Below are 22,674 nucleotides of genomic sequence, written 5' to 3'. Positions count from 1 at the left end.
ACTGCAGGAGCCCGCCTGGCAGACAATCGTAAAGCCGCTCGGGGCCGCTCACCTGCTCCCGCCTCCCAGAGCCCCGACCCGGCCCAGCCACCCCTGCCCCCTCCACTGCCCGCCCCCCGCCAGACCCCGCGCTCGCGCTGGGCAAGGAGCCGAGCGGGCCCAGAGGCCGAAAGAGGATGCGACCAGAGGCAGCTGTCCCGAGCAGCGCACGGTGATCGCCTCCCCCGGAGGAGGAGGCGCCTAGACGGTTGCCTCCTTTCTTGTTTCCCCACCACCACCCCCGTAATTACATTGGCTGCTGGAGGGGACCGGGAGAGACAGAGGAGGCGCCTGGCTTCCCCCGCACGCCCGCCACCTCTGCTCTTTCCCGTCTCGGGCCAGGATGACTGGAGTCTTTGACAGTCTAGTGGCTGATATGCACTCGACCCAGATCGCCGCCTCCAGCACGTACCACCAGCACCAGCAGCCCCCGAGCGGCGGCGGCGCCGGCCCGGGTGGCAACAACAGCAGCAGCAGCAGCCTCCACAAGCCCCAGGAGTCGCCCACCCTTCCGGTGTCCACCGCCACCGACAGCAGCTACTACACCAACCAGCAGCACCCGGCGGGCGGCGGCGGCGGCGGGGGCTCGCCCTACGCGCACATGGGTTCCTACCAGTACCAAGCCAGCGGCCTCAACAACGTCCCTTACTCCGCCAAGAGCAGCTATGACCTGGGCTACACCGCCGCCTACACCTCCTACGCTCCCTATGGAACCAGTTCGTCCCCAGCCAACAACGAGCCTGGTATGCATAACGCTGGAGTCAAGAGTGCCGAGTCGGTCTAGTTAATGGGATGGATGGGTAAACGTGTTTGGGGCGGGGGGCCGTCGAAAGCCCTGGATTTTCACGCTGCCTGCTCACCGCCCGCTTGTGCCCTTTACCCTCCCCAGCCTCCAATCTGCCGCAGGTCGCCGGTTACGTCCCTCTCTCCGTTGGTGGGACCTGGTGGCCTCAAGAGCCAAGTGGGCGTGCTCTGCCTGCCTCATAAGGGCATCTCCTTGCCACTAGCTTCTTTCTCTTGGGTGTGCACTTGCCTCCCCCTTCCCTGGAGGGTACAGCTCCCGGGGTCGGTGGCGGCTCCGATCGCTCGCTGCGAAGTTGCGCCTGCCCGTGGCGCCACAGTTCAGTGCACCCACCTCCTTGCTCAAGCCAAGTCCCCCCCCGCCGGGTCCTCTAGGAGGGCGGGAACTCCAGGACCCCTGGGTTGCGCTGTTCTTACGATTCTTTATCGTTGCAGAGAAGGAGGACCTTGAGCCTGAAATCCGGATAGTGAACGGGAAGCCAAAGAAAGTCCGGAAACCCCGCACCATCTACTCCAGTTTCCAGCTGGCGGCTCTTCAGCGGCGTTTCCAAAAGACTCAATACTTGGCCTTGCCGGAGCGAGCCGAGCTGGCGGCCTCTCTGGGCCTCACCCAGACTCAGGTGGGGCTCGCGCCCTGCAGGGGCGAGGAGAGCGCGGGCCTGAGATGGCTGGGAAGCAGGCGGGTTTAGGACAATGCTTTTTAAAGTTCATTTTAAGTACTTTTAAGGATTTCCAGGCCTGCGCCTCGAGCGGCCCTAAGTAAGCTTCTAGGCCCAAAGCTGGAAACCCCCAAGGGGCCGCCGTGGGAGGGAAGGAAAGGGACCAGGTGGACAGAAATCCCGTACCTCTCGCTACTGATTAAGCGGGTGAAATAACTGGCCCTCCTCACCCTCCCGCTGTCACCATCATCACAGTGCACGTACACCAGCAGTCCTGGCCTTTCGGCAATTACCTCCCCAGGGAGCAGGAACCGGCAGAGCCTCGAAGGCCGCCGCCCGTGATCCTCTTATCTCCCCAGGGCGCTCGCTGCCCACCGCTAGCCAGCGGTTTTTCTCTGCTTTCTTTTTTCTCCTCTTCGAACCCCTACTGCCCCAAGACTAGGTTCCTCCACTAATGCTCAGGTCTTTTTCCTCAAAGGTCAAAATCTGGTTCCAGAACCGCCGGTCCAAGTTCAAGAAGATGTGGAAAAGTGGTGAGATCCCCTCGGAGCAGCACCCTGGGGCCAGCGCTTCTCCACCTTGTGCTTCGCCGCCAGTCTCAGCGCCGGCCTCCTGGGACTTTGGTGCGCCGCAGCGGATGGCGGGCGGCGGTGGTCCGGGCAGTGGCGGCAGCGGCGCCGGCAGCTCGGGCTCCAGCCCGAGCAGCGCGGCCTCGGCTTTTCTGGGCAACTACCCCTGGTACCACCAGACCTCGGGATCCGCCTCACACCTGCAGGCCACCGCGCCGCTGCTGCACCCCACTCAGACCCCGCAGCCGCATCACCACCACCACCATCACGGCGGCGGGGGCGCCCCGGTGAGCGCGGGGACGATTTTCTAACCCCAGGGAGAACTCGCCAGAGACTGAGAGCAGAGACCACTTATCCTCATTGCTTACCCCGAGCCGGGGTTCCCTCCTCCCGGCCCGCTGCCGCCACCCACCGCTCTTGCAGGCTGCGACCTGCAGTGGCCCGTCTCAGGCCCTGCTCACTCCCGGGGCCACCGAACGGGCCCCTCTCTCGGGGGAACCGGACAGCAGCTTGGCAAAGGCCTCCCTAAAAGGCCGCATTTCTGACCTGAGCCCCGGGTCTCGGCTGTTTCGAGCCCCGCCTCGGACTTGCCTTCCCTCCCCTCCGGGTGAGCCTGTCTGGCGCCTTCCTCGCCCTGGGCTGAGAGCTGGGTCCCGGGAGATGGAAGCCTCCCAGGCGCGCGAGGCTTCCCGGGCGCTCTGAGGCTTCTTTCTCCTCGCCCGCTCCCCCGGGCTCAGCTCGGACGCTGCAGTTATTGACCTCCCGGTCCCGCCTGCCCGCCCTCCCCCACGTGGCCCCTTGACCCGGGCGGCCCCGCCGCTTCTTTCCTTCCTGCAGTTCCCAGCCCTCGGAGCCCCCATCCCTTATCTTACCCCACCGCGCTCCCCCAGGAGCGCTCCCTCAGCTCTCTCCTCATCCATCACCAGTGGAGTTTTTTTATTTTTTATTTTTTAAAAAGTTTAGGTGCCTTTGCGGATGACCTCATTTTGACGTTGAAAAAATGATTTTTTAATATGTGAACACTACAAAAATGTGTTTAAATTATCTTTTTTAAAACCTATTCAGGATTATTAGCCTGGACTTGGACACAGAGTTTGTAAATAAAGGTGTCTGTGCAGATTTTCCCGCTGATTTATTTGTATAAAAATACTCATCTTTTCAGACTTTTTTGTAAACCCCCAGTTGTGAAAACTGCAGTTTAGCAGTGACCTCAGCAACCCCTCCTTTTTATTTTTTCCTTTAAAAACATTTCAGTTAAATTAAGCTACTGATTTGGATTTGTTTTATCGTATCCTAAAGTCTTTGTTGTTGAAATGAAAGGTATTTTGGGGTTATTTATTATGAAAACAACATGCTCTTATTGTTGATTTTACAGTATGAAGAGATTATTTAAATAAATTATTGTTTTCATTGGATGTGTGCGCTTTTTTCTTGGTGCCAGGGTCCGGTCAGTCACGCGCTCAGAGCTCAAGCGGCTGCCCAGGCCGGGAAGCCAGCCGGCCGAGAGCTACGTTTACATCTTTCCGAGGCTGCGACACCGCGAGGTGCGGCAAGGAGAGGACAGGCGCGCTGGGCGTGGGGCCGCACCGGGGGTTTCACGCCCCGCCCCCTCCCGAGTCCCCGCGAGGGGTTCTCCGGCCGGCGGCGGGGTGACTCACTCAGCGCGGAGAGGCTCCAGCCTCCGCCTGCCCTGCCCCTCCGGCGCCGGCGCCACCGCCCCCGCGCCCGCCTAGATGGCCAGGCTCGGCATCCCAGCCGCCGCGGGGGACCTCCTGTCAGGGACCTGAGCTCTGCAGCAGCCTGAGGGTCGGACCCCTACTTTGAACCTTCCCCTCCGTTTGTCCCACGGCACTTCGGGACTGAACTGAGAGCTCTGTGAGTCACCCTCGGGAGGCATGGTTGGCTGCTCTGGAATGCAAGCCGACCCCAACGACACGGGGTCGTGCTCGAGCGCGCGCAAACACACAATCACACACTGAGCACACTGTCACAGGCCCATCTATACTAGCACACACCCATACTGATACACACTCTCACAGTCACACTCATGCTCAAATATTCTCAGGCGCACACAAAATGACACACACTCGAACACCGTCACATCACACACTCATACTCCATCACACTCTTACACACAACACTGACACACGAAGTCATGCACACTCGCATTCACACCCTTACACACTGATAGACAAACTCACATATGCACACTCATGTATATATACTCACAGACTTATATACACTGGTATGAGAGTGGCATCTTTCCACTTCATACTCTTGGTGGGGGGGATGTCCACACACCACTGGGCTCTGCTTTCTACCTTGGGCCCCACACAACCAGCTTACAACTTTGGAGGTGGCCCTGCTTTCTGGCATTCCCTACAAAGGCCAGGGGTTGGTGGTTAATGAAGGTCCCTGAAAGTGCTAGGGCCTTTCCCTGAAAGTGCTAGGGCCCGCAGTTGGAAGCTTCCTGGCTTCAATCACTGACTGTGTGACCTTGGGGAACCCATTTAACCACCCTGTGTTACAGTTTGCAGATCTGTAAGATAGGAGAAATATTAACAGCTATAGCTTGCAGTTGTGAGCATTTAATGAGGCAACAGTGTAACAGTGCCTGGCACATGGTAACAACTCACTAAATTATATCTATTTAATATTTAGTATTACTGTTTTTTCACTACCCCCAGAGAGGGGTATGAAACCCACAGTTACCCAGAGGCTTTCCAACTTCACCTTGTGTGGAAGAGCAGCATCCTGGGGCTGGGAGAGCCCCTTCCTACCTGGGGTTTGAACCTCAGCCATGCCCTCTGAAGGGACTCTCCCCTACTGCAGAGGGGCTGGGTGCCAGCCAGAGCCCCGCCTGCCAGGTCCAGGCTTCGTCTCCTCTAGGATGAGGCCATCTGTGCTGTGTGTCTTCAACTTATCTGCCAAAACCAGACACGGGGCGGAGGTGACTTTCTGGGCTCAGTGGCATCATCCTGAGGAGAATCATGACTTTTCTGAGCAGATTGCTTTGGGGCCTTCTCTGAGTCTGGTTTACAACCATGCGGTCCAGAGAGTTGCGGCTTTGGAAAAAGCAGGGAGGCTACACGATCCAGTGTCCCATTGCATTTTTGCATTGTTTTCCCAGGCTAGGGAGGCCTGGGTTGAAGCCCATTGACCTATGATCCTGGGTTTCCCTAAGCAACCGCTGCCTGGCAGACCCCCATCCCTGTCCACCACCCGCACCCCAGCTCCAAATTCTGTGGGGTTTTTTTTTTAGTGCCACTAACTGGTGCCAGCCTTCCTCCTGAGGGTGACTGTGCCCTCCCCTCCTTTGCACGCACTCCCCTCCCTCCTCCCGAAACCAGCGGGGAGAGACGGGCAGTAAATTGGCTGGTGTCGAGGATCTGCAGCAGACAAGATGATTAAGAGGCCTACGCTGGAGAGCCCGGGGCAGGGAATGTCAGCCCAAGTTGGAATCACGCAACAGGCCTTGGCATGAGCCAAGCCTGGGAGTCGGGAGGGCGGGAGCTCCCAGCTCCGGGGTGGGCTGAGGCCCCACAGACTCGCCGGAGTCACCTTACCCGGCACCCAGTGACGACAGGGTCGGGCCGGGCCACGGTGGGCCTTTCCCCAGGTAGCCTGCGAAGCCGAGAGCAGGAGGGTGAAGGGGCCAGAGGAAGGGGGTGTTTCCGCAGACCAAGAGAAGGGCAAAGAGAAGGGGTTGCAAGGACGCGCCCAGGTCCCAGAAATGAGGGGGCGGAAAGGGGGAGGGGTAGGCAAGGGAGGAAACAAAGCCTGGCTCCTGGAGGCGGGGGCCGGCTCCAGCCCCGCCGGGGGCGACGCGCTGGCAAGCCTTTCTCACAGTCTCCCGGCCCGCCCGGAGACGCGGAGTCCTGTGATCAGCCCGCCGCCGCGCAGACACGCTCCCCCCGTGCTCTACTGAGCTCCCCAACGCGCGAATGAAAAATGGAAATGGGAAGCAGCGATCTCGGCTCTCTACGCTGGGAAACTAGCAGTGCTCAGAACACACATAAATCTCCATTGTAATCTCCTTCCAATTGCTCGCGTGAAATATCAGACCAGAGACAGGATATGACAAGCGCTGGGAAGCAGGGGGAGGGAAGCTGAAGAGTGAGGGGTGCACGGCCCTCTCCGCTCCACCCTCTGTCAGGGCTCTCCCAACTCAGGCAGAACGCGGGCACTGAGCTCCAGGGCCAACTGCCTGCCGCCCAGGTACTCCCGCGCCCCCCGCCCCTTCAATCCCCTTCTCCCCGCAACCCCGGTGCACGCTCTGCCCACAGCCACCTCGCCCCAGCACGGCTCTCCGCTGGGCGCAGACCCCCCTCCGGCTGCGCGGAATTCCCGCCGCCGGCCCCGAGACTCCAGGATGGGAAGGGCAGAAAAGAGAGAGAATGGATCCCAGGCCTCACCAGCCCTACTGCAATGTGGGACCGTTTAGGAGGCTTCCCCTAGGCCTTCTTTCAGGATCACTTGTGAAAATTGTGAATATCCGCCCTGTGTAACGATCCCAGACTGATGGAGCGAATTTGGGAGAAATACCGGTTTGGTGGAGGCGGAGAGAGCGGGGGAAGACTGGAACTTTGTTTACAAACAGTTCCGTGGTAGAAGACGAGGGGCAGAAGAGGCGAGTGCAAAGAGAAGCTCTGAAGTGGTCCCCTCCGCCCAAGAGAACAATGTCCGGGAGCAAGAAGCCCCGTCCCCTCTCAAAAAGTCGTTCTTACGGGCAGTAAAACTCGAGTGCAACTCCCCCACTCCTGGCGTCCCCCGAACTCGCTCAAAAGTCACAAGCCCGCTCCTTTCCCTCCATGGAACAGCGATCATCAGTGGCTTTAACCTGTTTAGGGTCGGCTCCTTTGAGAATTAAGCTACAGATCCTCTCCTCCTCCAAAAATACAGATAGGTCCTTTCCCTTCTAATTCAACTTTGGGGTCCAGGAATCCTAGAAGCTGTAGGATGGGGCGCTATCCTGGGGGCCCCGTTACTTCCAGCCTTGGCGCTAGGGCACTAGGTCCTGCGGGGACTGGCGGCCTCTAGCAGGATCCTAACACCCAAAGCAGCCCCAGGGAAGCCTCCCCCTGGCCGACCTTTCCCTTCCCTCCCCACCCAGGATCTGCCAGGCACGCCGCCGCCAGCCCACACCACCCCCGCCCCCACACACACCAGTGAAGGCGGATGCTGAGGCCCCACATCCCTCCGATCTCCCTTCCCCCCGCGGGAGTTCCCCTCGCGGGGACGGGTTTGGCAGTGATTGCCGCATTACAAGATGTTACATTCCGCCCTGCGGCCTGATGCTGGGCGGGGCGGGGAGACTGTTTCAGGAAAAGAAAGTGCAGGCAGGTCTTGGAGGAGCAGCTCGGCGCCTCCACGCCAAGAACGCAGACAGCCTCCAGACAGACCTTTCTTCCCTCGGCCTCTCCGGCTCCCCCACTAGTCCTCCCGGGCCAGAGCGCACAAGCTGCAGTGTCCCGGCAGTTTGCGGGCTGCGTGGCAGCGCTCCGAAAGAGGCCCTTTTGGGGAGGGTCCCCAGTCGAGTCGGGTCCCCAGTCGAGTCGGGTCCCGGGCTAGGAGATGGGGGCCGAGGGTCGGGTGCCGAGTGGAAGAAGGTGCAGAACCGGCCCACGAGGCGGGTCGGGGGTGCTGGGCAGAGGATTACAACTTCGGGGCAGGAGAAGCGACGGCGAAAGGACTGGACTTGGAGCACGCTCGGGTGACCCCGGGGGACAGACTGGGGCCCGCACGGAGCAAACGTGGCAGGCTGCCCACGCTGCCGCTTCTCCGTCCCGATTGCGGTCCAGGAGTCTCGGACACCCGGGAGGTGAAATCATCGCTCCCGGAACAATGGGGACTTCTGGCCGGAGAACCCGACTGAGTCACTGCAGCTCCGAGCGGTGGCCGCGCTCCAGTCGGCTTCTCCCGCCGGGCGCCACCGCGCTCCCCGCCCAGGGGGCAGCCCCCGCCCCGCCCCCTCCCTCCGCGGGTCTGGCCTCGGCTTCTTAAAGTCGCAGGGTGCCTCGGTTCCCGAGAGAAGCGCCGCCCAAGTGGGAAGTGAATGTTTGGGAGGTGGGGGGACGCTATCTCCAGGCGACAGAGACAAAAGAAGAGCCTAGGCGGTCGCGGGGCGGGACAGTCCGACCCTCCGCTCCTACCCTCCACGTCCCACCTTCCCAAAACCGCCCTGGGCATCTCCCGAGATGCTCCCCGCCTGGCACCGACAGCACAGTCAGCCAGCTCCCCCATCATCCCGCCCCCCCCCCCCCCGCCCCCTGGGCCCGGCCTGCCCATCCCGGGGCCCGGCCCGGCTGCACTGTGGAGGGGTTTGCCAGAATCCGGGAATGGGGCCGAAGGAAGGAGGAGGGGGGAACAGGAAAGAAAAAGAAAGGAGGAGGTGGCAGGAGGGGGTATCCGGTTCAGTCACTTTCTCAGTTGCTGCTTTTGGGGTGGGGAGCCCCTCGGGGCCTCCCGGGCATTCAACTGGGGAGAGCAGGTACGCGGGGAAAAGGATTCTGTCCTCGGCACGTTCACGGGAGGACAGTGAAAATTTGCCTTGGGTGGCCAATTTCCTCATTCGCCCCTATTAAAAGAAAAAGCCCAAGAAATTCAATTAAAGCCACCCTGGCCAATGCTCTATTTGAGGCATGAATGTCTCCCCTAAAGCTGCAGCAATCATGTGGCATTAGAAACTTCCGGAATCCTATAGCCAACCTGAAAAATCCCAGACCCCCTTTTTCCCTAATTTTTGCTCTGATCTGTAATTTTATCCACATTTGCACTAGTTTGAGCATTCTGGCTCTCCCATCTGAAAGCCTGCAATTACTATATAATTCTTCGCAATTTCAGATGTCCTAATATGGACTGTAATTTTTGCGCAAGACAATTTCCTGCTATTTCAAGCATCAACATTGTCAAAGTTGTATGTACATAATAAATGGGAATATCAATGCATAGTTTTTAGCATAACATCTTGACTCCTCGATAATTATATCCGTTCGGAGCCTACGCAGAATTAGCCTGAATTGCATGGTAACTGCTGCTGCTTTAAAATTTTTAAAAATTACTCATAATTTTCCCAAAGATTACCAAGATCTCGAGTGCACAATGTCATCAGCGTAATGAAGAGTAAACATTTATGCTAATAATCTGCAATTTTTTTCATCAGCTATAAAGACAGAGGCTATATAGCCGAAAATTTCAGTCCTATTCTGCAAGCGCAGCGCTGCAAAAAGCCTGCGGCGCTCTGAGGCGCCTGGTCCTGGGGACCTCTTTCCACTCTTTACTCTCAAGATAGGAGGATGGGTCTGGGGGATTGTTTTTGGTTTTCTGGTTTTGTTTTACTCTGGTTTGGTCGGTTTTGTATTTTTCTATTTTTCCTTTTTTTCCCTTTTTTCTTTTTTGATTTTTCTTTCCCGTTATTCTCCCAGCCAAAAGCTGCTTTCGACCCTTTTGATTTGATGTAGCAAAGAGTGTGTGTCCAGATTATCTGAAATTGACACTGAAGAAGGTAAGGGTGGAAACCGGTTTCATTTTTCAGAGGGTTGGAAGGCTGCGCTGCGCCCGCCGCCGTGGCTCCCGCTCCGGGAGTAGGAGGGTGGGGGAGTGATTATGTATGCACCAGCTAATTCTTCCATCAAAACTTCTTGTCAGCGATGTCAGGATTATTTTTTTCCTTTTTATAAAAACACTTGATGTTTCAGGAAGTGTTAATCCTCGAAGATTGGGGGATGAGGGAGGGGGTAGGAAAGCGGTGGGTGGGGGTGACATGTTTCTTGAGCCTGGGGAAGGCACTTTTTGCAGCCGTTTGTCTGTCTACGCTGGAGCTAGGGGTTTGTTGTGGAGCTGGAGACCGGAGGAGGATTTCTCTGAGGCATGGGAGGGAAGGACCCTCGCCCTCTGTACTGCATTTGATGGAGGTTCCTATGGCCATGTGTGATGAAGAGCAGAAAAGTTTGCTTAGCCTATAATTTCAAGGGTGTTTAATCCAGGCGGTGGGATGACAAAAACCAGGTAATTTCTGAAATCAGTTTATAAAAGATACAGAAAGGAAGAGATGGATACCAGGATAAAGATTTAAAGCCAGGAAGCCTGGGTTGCTTCTTTGCTCCCAATTTTTCTTGATCTAGTATCTCGGGTTCCACATCCAGCGCACAGACCTACCTTTCCTGGGGTGACAGAAATTGACAATTTCTTCAAGGTGAAAGATTCAGTTAGTTTCTACATCAGATGACTCTCTATGAATAAATTCACACTTCTGTGCATATAGGTGGGGGGAATCTTAAAACTTCTTGTGGCTCTAAAAACTCGTACAGAATCAAGAAGGCTGAAGAGCTATTATACCTAACCCAGCCCAGGTGCAGATTTCCAGAAGAAAGAAATAAAAATAAAACATAATGATCAGAGAGGAAAAGCTGTGAACTATAAACGTTTCCAGTTTTATATTTTTAAATAGTGCCTCGATTTAAGATCTGAGTTCTCCCACAATTAGATTACCACTCACAAGGCTACCCAGCCCCTCCAGGCTCCTGAAAGCCAAGACCAGTGAGGAGGGGGCTGGGGACTGTTGCTTCTGTCCCTACCCCTACCCCTTTTTAGAGCTAGTGTGGGTGAGAGAAGATATTAAAGGGATATCTGTTGTTTGGCAATTTTGCTAAGTCTGTCTTCATTACTTTGCTGCTGTGCATTTGCTAATTTGGAGGCCTGGCCATTGACAAGCTTGCTCCATACACCTGCAAGCAATTTGCCGGCTCCGGTACCAGAGAATTGCAGAGATGGCAGCTCGCACCTATTTGATTTTTTTTTTCCTTTTCTCAATGCACAGCAAATTTGGCTTTCAGTGCGTTATCTCTTTTGTTAATGCAAAAAGATTCCCTGGGCGAAAAAATTGCTCATAATTACCAGAGAGATGGGGAAACTGCATTAGAATAAATAAACCTGAAATTACTGTAATTATGTTGTGTTTGATGGGCCCGGCTTGTAATCAAGAAGAGAATACAGTGAAATGATGCTGACCCTCTTGGGTTTGCAGCTGTACGCGCACTTTGGGGTCTTTTTTTGCAGAAAAGAGTCATTTTGATAATCATTAAGCTGTGTGTAACCTATTTCAGAAGTGTTTTAAAATGAGGTTCACATTTTTTGAACAAGGGAAAAAAATCCCAAAATTGCATTTTGCCATTACAGACTCATACATAAGGAAAGGTTGTGTTTTCTAAGTGACAATTGTTAAGACATAATATTCGAAATCAGTATTTAATCATTATAATGAGGTATTGTTTAAATATAACCACCTTTAGATTATTCATAGTTTAATTAATATACTCATTATGAAAATCTTTGAATCAGATATTTGATGAACTACTTGTCAGTAACAAGGCAGCATTAATTAGGCCTATATTGAGATTAACATTTTTTAGAAGTACAACCGCTTATAATTATAATAAAGCCTAACTAAAGACCGTTTTCGTTGAGCTAAAACTAATAATTTCTCTATTTGAACTGTTAGCAAGAGATTATTAAATTAGTATAAGCTAATATCTCAAAGTATTACAATCCGCTTGACCAAACAGATTTTTGCCTGTAGCTTGAGGCATTGGGCCCTAGCTGCCGTCTGGGGGACCTGAGTCAGATGCCGGACAGAAATCTTCGCACTAGCAAAGTCACATCTCCTAGGGGAAACTGAACCTAGGAAGACCCTCTACCCCGCGCGGGAGCTGGGAAATTCATTCTTTCCTCAGCTTTGAGGCCCATCTGACTGCCCATATCCTGGTTTCTGAGGTCTGATCTCTCCCATCAGCGCTGGTTCTTCTAGGTGCTGCGGAGAAGTCCCAATCTCAGGCCTGGAAGGGGCTTGGAGGTCCCCGGCATCATTCCCCCACCCCCGACTACTTTCCCTGCTTCCATCACACCGCCTCCCCCCACCCCCAGCAGCCCCACCACTTCCTCCTCCCCTTCCCAAAGGGCGTCGGAAGAGCCTGGCGCATCTGATCTTTCACCAGCACCAATTGAAAAATGGGTGCTTGTCACAACACAGATCACTGCCTTCCGGGCTCTGCTCCCCACCGCGCGCCTGAAAAGACCCCCCAAAGGTGGAGGGCCAGCTCCCGCGGGCAGCAGCGCTGGAAGGCGAGTGCGGGAGAAGTAGGAATAGCGCTTGGCAGCCTGTCTGGGCCCGCAGCTCTCCGGGACTGCCTCGGCTCGGCTGCGGGATCTGGGGTTGGGGTTGGGGCTGGGCTGGGCCGCAGGGCCACGAGAAGGGAACCAATCTGGTTCTAGTCCCTTGAAGCCCATGTTCCTCTGGAGGAAACTAATCTGAGCAAGCGCTTCACTAGAGGTGCTCCCATAAGGGCCTGGCCTTGGGACTTTCGGACTGGGATGAGGTGGGAGTGGTGTGCTTGACTTTGGTCAGATTTTGGGGTTCCAAAGAGTCAGCCACCCTTTCCTTAGCACCTCCATTTCTGTGAGGTGCAGAGAAAGGCCCCGGATCATTAGGCAGGAACCTGCCTTTCTCACTGTGGAGCTCCCAGGGTGGCTGCCTGGGACTGTGCCCTGTCCCCTGGAGCGCACTGATTGATAGAGGGACAGTCTGACAGACGTGTCTTTCCGGGCCCCTGCTTGGCGTCTGGCTGCGACTTTTCCGCGACGGAATGCAGCGCCTCCGGGCATGCAAAAGCAGGGAGGCCTGATCCGGAGGAAGGCTAGAGGCAAAGCAGTGTCTCTGCTTTCAGGCCTCTCAGCCTCCCAACCTCCCGGCCTCCCAAGAGCTGGCTGGGTGTGGGAAAAACTGAAATCGTCCTGGCCGGCTGACTTTGAACTCTGACTTCATCTCCTCTCAGCCGGTCTTCAACATCCTTTTGGTTCCTGAGCGTCAGCCCTGCCCTGATGCACCTGTTCCTGAGCCCCCTTCCTGGGGAACCCTCGCCAGGCATTCTCTCCTTACCCTTCCAATTCAGGTAGGAATCAGACACCTTGGGGGTCAATGGAGCAAGGCAGGAAGAAAAAGCCCAATGGGGCACCTCACAGGCCTCTGACGATACCCTGGTGTTTCTGGGGTACAGGGTCTCCATTCTATCACCGATAAGTTGATAAGTCGCTGACCCTGTATGAACTGTCTCCAGAGGCGGGAACCTGGCCTGGCCCCCTGGCACAGCCTCACACAGCACAAGAGAGCAGTTCTTTCAAGAAATCATAATTTTACTGTCTCAAAGAAACTTTATAACTTATTTACAAAGTTTTTTCCCAAGATACAAAGCAATAAGTTAACATTCTCAATATAAAACTAAACTTTGACATAGAGAACACAAAACACAGTTGATTTCAATTGATCACATTTTCCAAATTTCACAAGAAAAATGTCAAGATTCCCATTTCACAAAGCATGGGGTTTTACAGCCACACACAACAGAATGCAAAAAGGCTAAGCTTGTGCAACATGTTTACAGAACAACAATAATAACAATAATAATAATAACAATAATATGTACAGTCATTAGATCCTGCACTGGAGATTGTGCGTTCAGGGTGGTGACTGGCATTATTCTGTGGTCGAGCTTCTAGGGATTGTTGTAAAGCTGATTTTGTCTTATTTTAAAGCCCACTGGAATTAGAGTGCTTGTTCTCGCCTGTTTTCTCTCTACTCCCCATTTGCCCTCGCTCCGTCTTTCTACCCAAGGAGGAAATCAGCATTTTCCTTCTTGTCCAGGCGAAGCAACAGAGTTCCTCCCGAAATGAGAAAATCATGTTGGCTTCATGTATCGTTCTTTTCTTTTAAAAATTATTTATTAAATAATGTCGGACATGTAAAAAATGCAAATCATTCGGCTCCAAACTCTCCATACCAGAGAAGTACAAAAGTTACTGTATAAATTAAAAATCACCACGTCCTCCTTATTCGTTTCTCCCCGTGCGCTTATAGTAAACAGTGCGTTTGAACAGTGCGTTCCTTGCGCCCAGCAGAACCTTGAATTGGCAAACAGCCTCAGGCGAAGTCCATTTCTCAATAAATAAAACCCCCTCCCTCCAATGCCCCCAGATTCCCACACCAGCTACACAGATGGTCAGGCAGAGTGTCCCAGGATCCGGAGATGGTCAGCCGGGCAGGACCCGGGCCGCTCAGATCTTGTGGCTTTTTGCTGAGGCCGCAGAATGAGGACAGCGGACGGATGAGGACCTGGACTTTACCAGCGCACAGACAGAGCAAAAGGAGACAGGAGACTGACAGGACAGAAAAGAGCTTTTGCTTTTTCTACATTTTGTTTTTGTTTTGTTTTTTCCTGATAGTCCCACAAAGCTGAAGGTCGGCGGGTCGGGTGGAGCGGGTTTATCTTGCTGCTTGGGCTGTCTCAGGTGGCAGTGGCTTCCCTCCGAGGCCACTCTCTGCTGCCACTGCTCGGCCCAGGCCAGGGTTCAGGCTAGAGCGCGGATGCCGGGAAGTTGCTGGGCCGGACCTCGCGGGGCTCCGAGGAGATGGAGGGCGTCCCGCCTCCACTGTTCCTTCTTCCCTCTGGGTCCTTCTTTTCCGGACGGGATAGATGGACCTGGAGGCGGGAGGGACCTGGGCCGGGGAGACAAGAAGGAGACGGGCGGGCAACCTCACATAAGTTGGGGTTGCTGCATAGCTTCTTGGTGCGCTGAAGGGTACCACGATGTGTAGGTGGGGATATAGGAGCCCGCGTTTCCGCCTGAGCCCTTCCCGGATGAAGAGTTAGGGTTCCAGCCGGGCGGCACGGGTGGGGAGCCAGCAGACAGGGCCCGACCGTTGGCCAACGCACTACCCTCCAGAGCCGCCCCACCCTGCTTCATCAGCTTCTTGAACTTGGATCGCTTGTTTTGGAACCAGATCTTGACCTGCAAGAGCGGACAACAACGTGACTCAGGCTGGGACCACTGAGCCTACCTAGGTCACAGGGAGGAAAAAAGGGACCGCAGAACAGCAGAGATAGGACCTCCCAACCCTGCGCCAGCTGGCAGCTCCCTGCCAGAGAAGCAGAGACATCCCTCCTTCCTCCCTTCCCCCATAAGAGCCAAAGGCTCGAAGGTCGAACCGCCCGCCGCCGTCAGCCCACGGGGGCAGCTCTCAGAGAGCCAGGGAGGAGTTGTGATGAGGGGAGAACCGGGATCCAGGCCTTAGCCTGCCAGGGGCTCAGTCCGACCGTGGCTACCGCCTGCGGAAGATACAGCGCCTGCATAACACCGAGCCAGCAATTCCAATATCAACATCAATAAAAAGAATCGAAAACCTAGGAAGGAGTGGAGGAAATTTATTTGCAACGCGACCCAACTTTTCTATGCGCCATCTTTTCTGCCCTTGAGTTGGGACGGACTAAGGAGGCCTCAAGGTTTTGCTGAACTTTTCTTTGGATTCAAAACCATTCTTGCCCTAGGGTCTGTTTGCTTTCTCCAGCTCTGCTCCAAATCCCGGACCGGACGTCGGAAACCCGCGCCCGCCGCCGTCAGGAACGCTCACGGGCTCCCCGGAGTCTTACAGAAAGCCGGGAAGGAAGGTCCCGTTTCTTCTCTAAGGTCTGGGACTTGAGAGGTGAGAGGGCGGAGGAAAGGATCTCCCCCCACCCCCAACCGGTGAGAAGGAGGAGGAGGAGGGAGGCTGAGGCGCGGACCCAGGCCCCGAGTGATTAGTCACACAATTTAAAGGCAGAGGAGGGATTAAGCCCGGAGTCTATTGTTCCAGTTGTTTAGGCACGTGTGACCTCAGAGTTCCCAAACAAAACGTCTGGGGAAATCCTTCCTGCGCCCTAATCAGATTGTCCAGGGACAGAGGGCCGGGCGGCAGGCAGCTCGGGATACCGAGAGCAGTGACAGAGCTAGGGCAGAGGGAATGAGGGAGGAAGGAGACACGCTGAGAGCCAGGGGTGGACACAAACACATACACACAGTGACACCCCGACCCTGAGTCCCAGCGAGCAACAAATGAAGACCCGGGCGCAGGCCGGCCGCGGAAAGCCTGCGTGGCGGAACGGAGCGGCAGCGGCGAGGTACCTGAGTCTGTGTGAGTCCCAAAGAGGCCGCGAGCTCCGCCCTCTCCGGCAGAGCTAGGTACTGAGTTTGCTGGAACCTCCGGTTCAAAGCCTGCAACTGCAAACTGGAATAAATCGTCCTGGGTTTACGGATCTTTTTTCCCTTGCCATTGAAGCGCACTTCACCGCCTTCCACCACCGTGCTCTTCTCCGAGTCCGCCCCTGGAGGGACAGCAGAAGTAAGGCCCGTTGTTAATACGAGGGGCCGCCTTTAGTGCGAACAGACGAGAGCGAGTGGCTACCGAAGGGTGGCGGAGGCAGCACCAGGGAGAGAACGTTCAAGAAACTCTGAAAGCCAGGGAAGGGTCCCCCAAAATCCGAGGGCCTGTCCCGGGCCGCTGCAGGAGGGATAGAGCCGTTCCCAGGAGCGCAGCTCCTGCCTTTGCAGGGAAAGTTTGCTATTTTTGCAGGCGGTAGTTGAGGTTTAATTACCCTTAATTGCATACATTGTTTATAGCGCTACGCAATAAATAATTACCGAGACTAATACGTGCACATGTGGGTTTCTGTTTTCCAGCGGGGCATTGTGTGCTCTGCACACCGAGCCGCCCAGAGGCCCAGCCAGTGCCAGGAGACGCTCTGGGATTTATCCTTTGCTGGATAGTTGCAAATTGAGGGAATTTTTTTAAAAATTTATTTGCTGTGACAAGGATCTTATAGATTGATATTCGAAACCTCCACTGCTCCCGCGCCCTCCCCACCCCCACCCCACCTCGCTCTCCTCTCTTCTCTTTCTCTCTCTCTCCCTCTCCTCTTCTCCCCCGCTCCTTCTTTCCCTCTCTCCCTTGTACCTCCTCCTCTCCCTCTCCCTGGCAAGCGCACGTACCTGGGTCCTCCAGGCGGCTCTGGGCGAGGCTGGCGCTGCCCGGGTAGGACTGCACCGAACTGATGTAGGGGCTGGATGCGTGGCTGCTGACCGAGTTGACGTAGGGGTAGCCCAGCGGTCGGGAGAAGGACGAGGCTGAGCTGTAGGCGCCGTCGGGCTGCGAATGGCCCGCCGAGTGTAAACAGTGCATGGAGTAGTGCCCGTGGGACATGGGAGAAGGAGACATTTGCTGGTTGGGCGGCCCAAACTCCATAAACACCGCCTTGCCCGACACGGGGCTGTTGAGACTTTCTGGCATGGTGGTCATGGTCATCTCTTCTCGCGGGGTCTGGGTGTGGGACTTTCTCTCCTCTGCTTCCCTTTTGGGGGTCTCTATGTTTCTCAGGACAGGAAGGAACCCAATTTAAGCGGAACAGGGGTTTTCACTTTCCATTCATAAGAAAATGGAGTTTGTCTCTTTGAAAAGTCTAAGCATGATGCTGCTGAGCTCCCCAAACTCGGTTCAAAGCTTTGACTCAGCCAAGGTCATAAATATTCATGAGCTGGCGGAGCTGATTGGTCCGCTGTCTTGCATAATCACTGGGGATTGGTCCGAGGCGCTCGGGCTCCGCTGGACTAGAGCGGGCGAGGCGGCCCGGCCTCTGGGGAGACGCATCCACACTTCCCGGCCGGGGCTCCTCTGCAACAGAGCGCGCCGGGCAGGAAGCACAATGGGCTGCGGCGTCTGCGCCGGGGCCCCTGCGGCCCGCGGCTCATCGGCCTCCCGCCTCCCTCGCGCGCTTTCCTCCCCAGGAAGCAACCAGCGGCTTCGCGCCGCCGCCCCCCTACCACTGTCCCCACCCTTCAGCGGTCCCTAACACCGGACACCCGGGACCGCTTCTCGTCGCTGCCACTCAGTTCGGCGCAGAGCTAGGGCGGCTCAGGAGGAGCCTGACCTCTGCCTCTGGAGCGCGGAGTCGCGCACTGGCGGCGCCCGAGGCGGCCAACAGACAGAGGTTCTCCTAAGAGCCTTGTGCCTAGCGCAGCGCCCATCCGGCCGCGCCTCCCCGGTACACTCTGCCACATCCCTGGAGTCGGGGCTTAGGGGCCCTCCCTGCGAATTCACTCACTCGGCCGCTGCGCCAACGCCGCTGTCGCTCCCTGGGGCCCCCTCGCATTGCTCCAGGCCCAGCTGGCCACTCCAGCTCGAGGCTGCACGGGTCTGATTAAAGCAGTGCGCGTGGAGAGCCAGGAACCCGCGCTTCTCCTCCCAGGAAAGGCGGCTGCACCGCCCCCTCCCCCAACACACACATCCTCTTTCCCTCCCAGCCTTCCTCCTCCTCCCCCTCCCTTCTCCACTCCCCATGCGCGGAGAGCCCCGGGCTCACTCGCCCCGAGAGCGCGGCTCAGCGTGGAGCCCAGGGGGCCTAGGGGCTCAGATCTGCTGGAGCCACCGACGCCAGGTGGTTATTTTCCGGCCTCCTGAGGTCTAGCGAGACTTCCAGAGTTTAGGAGTCCCTGGGGGACACCGAAACCCGCAGCAAACCCAAGCCTGTGGTAGGCTCCCTTATCTATGTGTAGACGTCTCTCGTTGCCACCCAGGATCTTCCTCACCTCCAGTGGCCAAAGCGCGCGCCACCAGGCCTAGGGGGCAGGGCTAGTGGAGGCAAGATCTGCCGCTGCTCCTTCTGTCTCCTGGGGTGCTAGGTACAAAAAAGTGCACAAGAGCCCCCACCCCATCGCCACTACTACCAATACAGCCAGCCCCTCGCGGTGTGGCGTACACCACCCTGGCTGTAAGTGGATGTTGGTTCCCCATCCCACCAGCCCCATGGTGAATCCCAAATTACTTTGTTAGGTAATTAGAAAGTGTTGATAATTATTTCTTTCAAAATTTAGCGGTGTGACGGGAACGGGGAAATGATCTTGTGAAAGTTCACACGTGCAGATGTATTAGTTACTGATTCATTTGATTAAATGGTAGTCTCAAGTGCTCAGATCCGCAGCTGAAGGCGCCCCATTAGCATAACACTGATGTTTAATTTTCATACGCATAATTAGCCATATATTTAACACTAATAGCAACATGCAGCCTTTCAGCGTTAAACAGCCCGGGATTTGATCTGGCCTGAGCTGAACCTTCATCGCTGCACCTTCCCCTGTCTGGAGTGTGCAATGATCACAGGACAAACCTCTGTAATCAAGCACATTTTGGCAGAGGGAACACCAATAAAAATGAACATTCAAAACAAATTACATCGGTGCTGTCGTTACAGATATTAGTAGAGGGGGTTTCTCTTTTTTTTAACTTCTGTACCAGCTGCTGCTGCCCGCAGAATTCCTCTCCTTTGGTTTAAGGGCACAATGCTGGGGGCAGAAATATTTCAGGCAGCGTGGTTGGAGCAAAAAGAAAAGCAAAAGAAAAAAAAACCCAATACGCCAAACCAATAACGGGTTTGCCAACGTTTAAAAGATTTTTTTTTTTCTTAATCACCGAACCACACGGTGAGGCTTTGTAGCAACAGCCAGCTAATGATTCCGCCACCAGGCAACTCCGGGAGCCGCTCGGCTCGTCCTGATTTCTGTGTCGCACTTGTGGTTTTAATTGCTCCTTCCTAGTGCCTGTTTTAGGGTATGGAGTGCCATGCCGTGTGCCCAGCACAGTCGCTCGGATACTGCCGGGCCCCAGGTCTCTCGCGCGTGCCCTGAGGGCCTTGCCCAAGTAAGTGATCGCCGCGGCGGGCGCGGGGTCGGGGTTGGGACCGGGGAAAGCGGAATTGGTAATTCCCGGAGCTCAGGGCAAGGCGTGAGGAAACCCGACGGCCGGGCCGCCTAGGGACAGTGTATTCCAGAGACTTGCAAGGTGGGGGAAGGGGAGAGACGGCCGCACATCGCGACAGTCTCTTGGGTGCTCTGTGTCCACAGCTGGAAAAGGATAAACGACTTTCGCGGCAGCACAGGGGACCTGGTTGCCTTCTTGGAACAAAAGTCCGGCATGAGCCCCTCGGGATACTGTTTCAGAGCCTTGTTTAATTTAGAAGCGGGTTGTGTGTGAGCAAGAGATGGCTACACTCCGGAGTTATTTCTTAGCTCAGAAAGGTCTAGGGAGGAGCACTGAGCGCGGGCCCTCTGATGCCGAGCCGCTTGGCGGTAGCTGGTTTCTCAATGTGGGATCTTAGCTGCACTCAGTGAACTTGGAGTGGATCCCTCCCACCCGCTACTGCTAAGGTGACACCTGTTCTGAATGCCGGTTTGCTTAAATTGTTGCCTGCCCTCACTCTGAGAGAAAACAAAACTCTCCCATTTGTCCTGAGGGTCCGGGATTCCTCACGGAACCTACTGGAGTCACCTCAGGACCAGGAGGTCCTGGTGGTGTTAGCCGCAGCCACTCTTGGCTGGAATCCCAGTGGCTCTGGGTGAGGTTTTCGGCCAGTTCAGCTGGGAGAGGGACAGGAAGGCGTGGACGAGGTATTTTTAAAAAATCTACTTCCTAATCTCAACTTCAAAGCATGTTAAAGGGAGTTCTTTAGGGAGCTGCTGAGTGCTGGTACACACATACACACACATATATATACACCCACACACTTTAGGTTAGTCCCTTTAATAAATGGAATTATAAACTTGTCCCATATATACCTCCACCTCAAAATAATTGCTGCACAAGCAGCATGTTACCTCAGTGGTTAGTAAAGTCCTGTGGTCCTAATAAAACTATCCTTGGGGAACCTCGGAGTAAACTGATTTGCAGATAAGATACAATGCTAATGGTTGCAATCTGATTGCCTTAGGAGAAAACTGAAGTCATTCTCCAGCAAACATCTCCCAAGGCCAGCTGAACCCTCTTGATCTTTAGGGAATTCAGATCTTTGGGGGGGGTGGGGGGCAGTAGCATCAGGCTGTGGGCCTCTGCTTGGCCAACTTCCCACCACACAAAAAGTTTTTCTATGGACCTTGTAAATCATCAACCCCTCCTTGGTCTTTTCCAGTTCTCAGACTCACTAGAATCAGAAACACCTCTATCCAAAAATCTACAACCCTGGACACAAAGAAGCCGAGCTGGAGGGGTTGGGGGACGACGAGAGAACCCTGTGTTAGGTAAAAGCTGGAACTCATCACTTTTCCGAGCCGCCTGGTCCTCAGTTTCCCGTATTATGAATGTTACAAAGATGAGCTGGCTCTTAGTCCTGGCCGAGGACACCACCTGTCCTGGCAACTACAGCTGCCATTTCCTTGCCGCTTCCGAAAGCCCAAGTTATCTTTAAGGGATGTCAGCTTTGCAAAACCCGCTTCAGTAGAAACAAGAGTTAGCACAACCATTAACTGCTTGAACACCCTCGTTGGACTTGTTCCTAAAATCATAACCGAAGGCAGACGGCTTCCTTCGTGGACTGCCAGAGGCCCGGCCTCTCCCTGCCCTTGAGCTCAGGTGCGGAACAGGTACCGGAGAGCAAGCGCAAGGGAAAGGAGGGTGCTCCGGTCAGGAATGGCCCTTGGCAGACAGAGCGTGGGCCCTTGGATTCCTGCTCCTGAAGCGGGATGGAACTGCCGGCCGAACTGGAGCTCAACTCGCAAGCTTCAGTCCCGGCCAAGTAGGCCCTTGCTCTCAAATGCGCCCGTATCTCCTCTCTCTGGGACCCTCTCGGTTTCCAGAACAGCTGACCTTTTCGGCTCCTGCAGCGTGCAAGCGCGGGTCCCGATGCGAGGAGGGCCAGTCTGGGGAGGGGTCATTTTAGAGACTAGACCGCCCACTAATCAGCCACGGTTCACACCTGGGCGAGTGGGGCCCAAGCTCGAATTCCTAGTGCAGCAAACGGTCTAGCGTGCGTGCGTGTGGGGTGGGTCGGGGGAGGGCCTCAAACTTCACCTCTGGACTGGCCTTGGAGGGCTGGATGTGGGCAGGGGAGGAAGAGCCGCAGGGGTCCAGGAAAGTCGCGTTTCTGGATTGACAGAAACCTGAAGAATGGCCAGGCCCAGAGTCCACTGCCAAGGACATGTTTGTAATCAATGCCTCTGTTCGCGGGCTAATCTTTCATCGCAAAGCCGCGATGGAGGGGAAAGATACGGAAGGGCTGGGGTTGGGGGCTGGCTTCTGCGAGCATCCTTGGGGCCGGCCAATATGGAATACACAAAAGGGAGAAACGGATTTAAAAAAATCCCAGTCAACAGGTTCGGGTTTTTCGGCAGACGTGCAAAGTTCAGATACAAAGATCATTGTAACTGTCAGAGAGGTAAGGACCTCTGACACAACGGATTTAAGAGGTTTTTTACTCCAACAGTCAGGGCAAGGGAAAGAGAAAACCGTGCTTCTCTTGGAATCTCTTCCAACAAGGGGGTTTCCTCCAGTCCCCTCCAGATGCGTTGACCGCGCTGGGAAACCGAGTCCAGGGCCAGGATTTGTTTTTCCAAAGCCGCGCGACCCCAGCAGGGCTTCAGATCCGAGTTCCCAGTTGCTCTTCAGTCTCCCCCGCGTTCTTCCAAACGCTATCAGGAGCCACGCAGGTTACCGCACGACCGGTCATTTCCCTGTTTCTTCTAAAAGTTCTCCAGCCAAATTTCAGCAATTTATTTAAAAAGGCACCTGGTCACCGCGACCTTCGGGCGGCTCCTCAGGCCTCATGGGGTAGTTTGGTCAGGATCTGCGCGCCCCTCGACGTGATGAGAACCGTGTGCTCGAACTGGGCCGACCTGTAACAGAGCACCCAGCCGTCAGAACGCGCACGCAAGCTCCGGCCGGGCCACAAGCGCGCCGTCGGACCAATCTTCCTTTCCCATAC

At 55.3% G+C, this 22,674-nt stretch overlaps 3 protein-coding genes across 4 annotated transcripts in view; 1 reads left to right on the top strand and 2 right to left on the bottom strand.

The window, feature by feature from the left end:
• Positions 1–17: 17 nt before the first annotated feature.
• DLX2 (distal-less homeobox 2) lies at positions 18–3,187 on the top strand. Its single transcript, XM_004032791.4, has 3 exons — positions 18–782; positions 1,276–1,460; positions 1,978–3,187. Exons 1-3 carry the CDS (start codon positions 383–385, stop codon positions 2,377–2,379), a joined length of 987 nt encoding a protein of 328 aa, XP_004032839.1. The 5' UTR covers positions 18–382; the 3' UTR covers positions 2,380–3,187.
• Positions 3,188–13,237: 10,050 nt separating this feature from the next.
• DLX1 (distal-less homeobox 1) lies at positions 13,238–18,201 on the bottom strand. Of its 2 annotated transcripts, XM_019021664.3 has the most exons (4): positions 18,031–18,201; positions 16,922–17,600; positions 16,058–16,257; positions 13,238–14,908 (listed from the first exon to the last, which is right to left on the bottom strand). In XM_019021664.3, exons 2-4 carry the CDS (start codon positions 17,232–17,234, stop codon positions 14,654–14,656), a joined length of 768 nt encoding a protein of 255 aa, XP_018877209.1. In that variant the 5' UTR covers positions 17,235–17,600; positions 18,031–18,201; the 3' UTR covers positions 13,238–14,653. The 2 variants fall into 2 exon arrangements, with proteins under 2 accessions (XP_018877209.1, XP_018877210.1); XM_019021665.3 differs by lacking the exons at positions 16,058–16,257; positions 18,031–18,201 and having other exon boundaries at positions 14,832–14,908; positions 16,922–18,024.
• Positions 18,202–20,485: 2,284 nt separating this feature from the next.
• The window catches only part of METAP1D (methionyl aminopeptidase type 1D, mitochondrial), an 82,034-nt gene continuing 79,845 nt past the window's right edge, over positions 20,486–22,674 (bottom strand). Inside the window, exon 10 of the mRNA XM_004032788.3 lies at positions 20,486–22,585. Coding sequence (XP_004032836.1) covers positions 22,507–22,585 — 79 coding nt within the window. The 3' untranslated portion in view covers positions 20,486–22,506. The remainder of the gene's footprint in view (positions 22,586–22,674) is intronic.

This window comes from Gorilla gorilla, chromosome 11 (assembly GCF_029281585.2).
Source record: "Gorilla gorilla gorilla isolate KB3781 chromosome 11, NHGRI_mGorGor1-v2.1_pri, whole genome shotgun sequence".
Classification (NCBI taxonomy): domain Eukaryota; kingdom Metazoa; phylum Chordata; class Mammalia; order Primates; family Hominidae; genus Gorilla; species Gorilla gorilla.
Note: the sequence above shows the minus strand (reverse complement) of the source record. Positions and strands in the feature narration are given on the sequence as shown.

Coding starts and splice junctions, on each gene's coding strand:
- DLX2 (XM_004032791.4), top strand. CDS start 383: ATGACTGGAGTCTTTGACAGTCTAGTGGCTGATATGCACTCGACCCAG. Junction 783..1,275: donor CCCAGCCAACAACGAGCCTG/GTATGCATAACG, acceptor TTATCGTTGCAG/AGAAGGAGGACCTTGAGCCT. Junction 1,461..1,977: donor TGGGCCTCACCCAGACTCAG/GTGGGGCTCGCG, acceptor TTTTCCTCAAAG/GTCAAAATCTGGTTCCAGAA.
- DLX1 (XM_019021664.3), bottom strand. CDS start 17,234: ATGACCATGACCACCATGCCAGAAAGTCTCAACAGCCCCGTGTCGGGC. Junction 16,258..16,921: donor GAGCCGCCTGGAGGACCCAG/GTACGTGCGCTT, acceptor CTGTCCCTCCAG/GGGCGGACTCGGAGAAGAGC. Junction 14,909..16,057: donor TGGGACTCACACAGACTCAG/GTACCTCGCCGC, acceptor CCGCTCTTGCAG/GTCAAGATCTGGTTCCAAAA.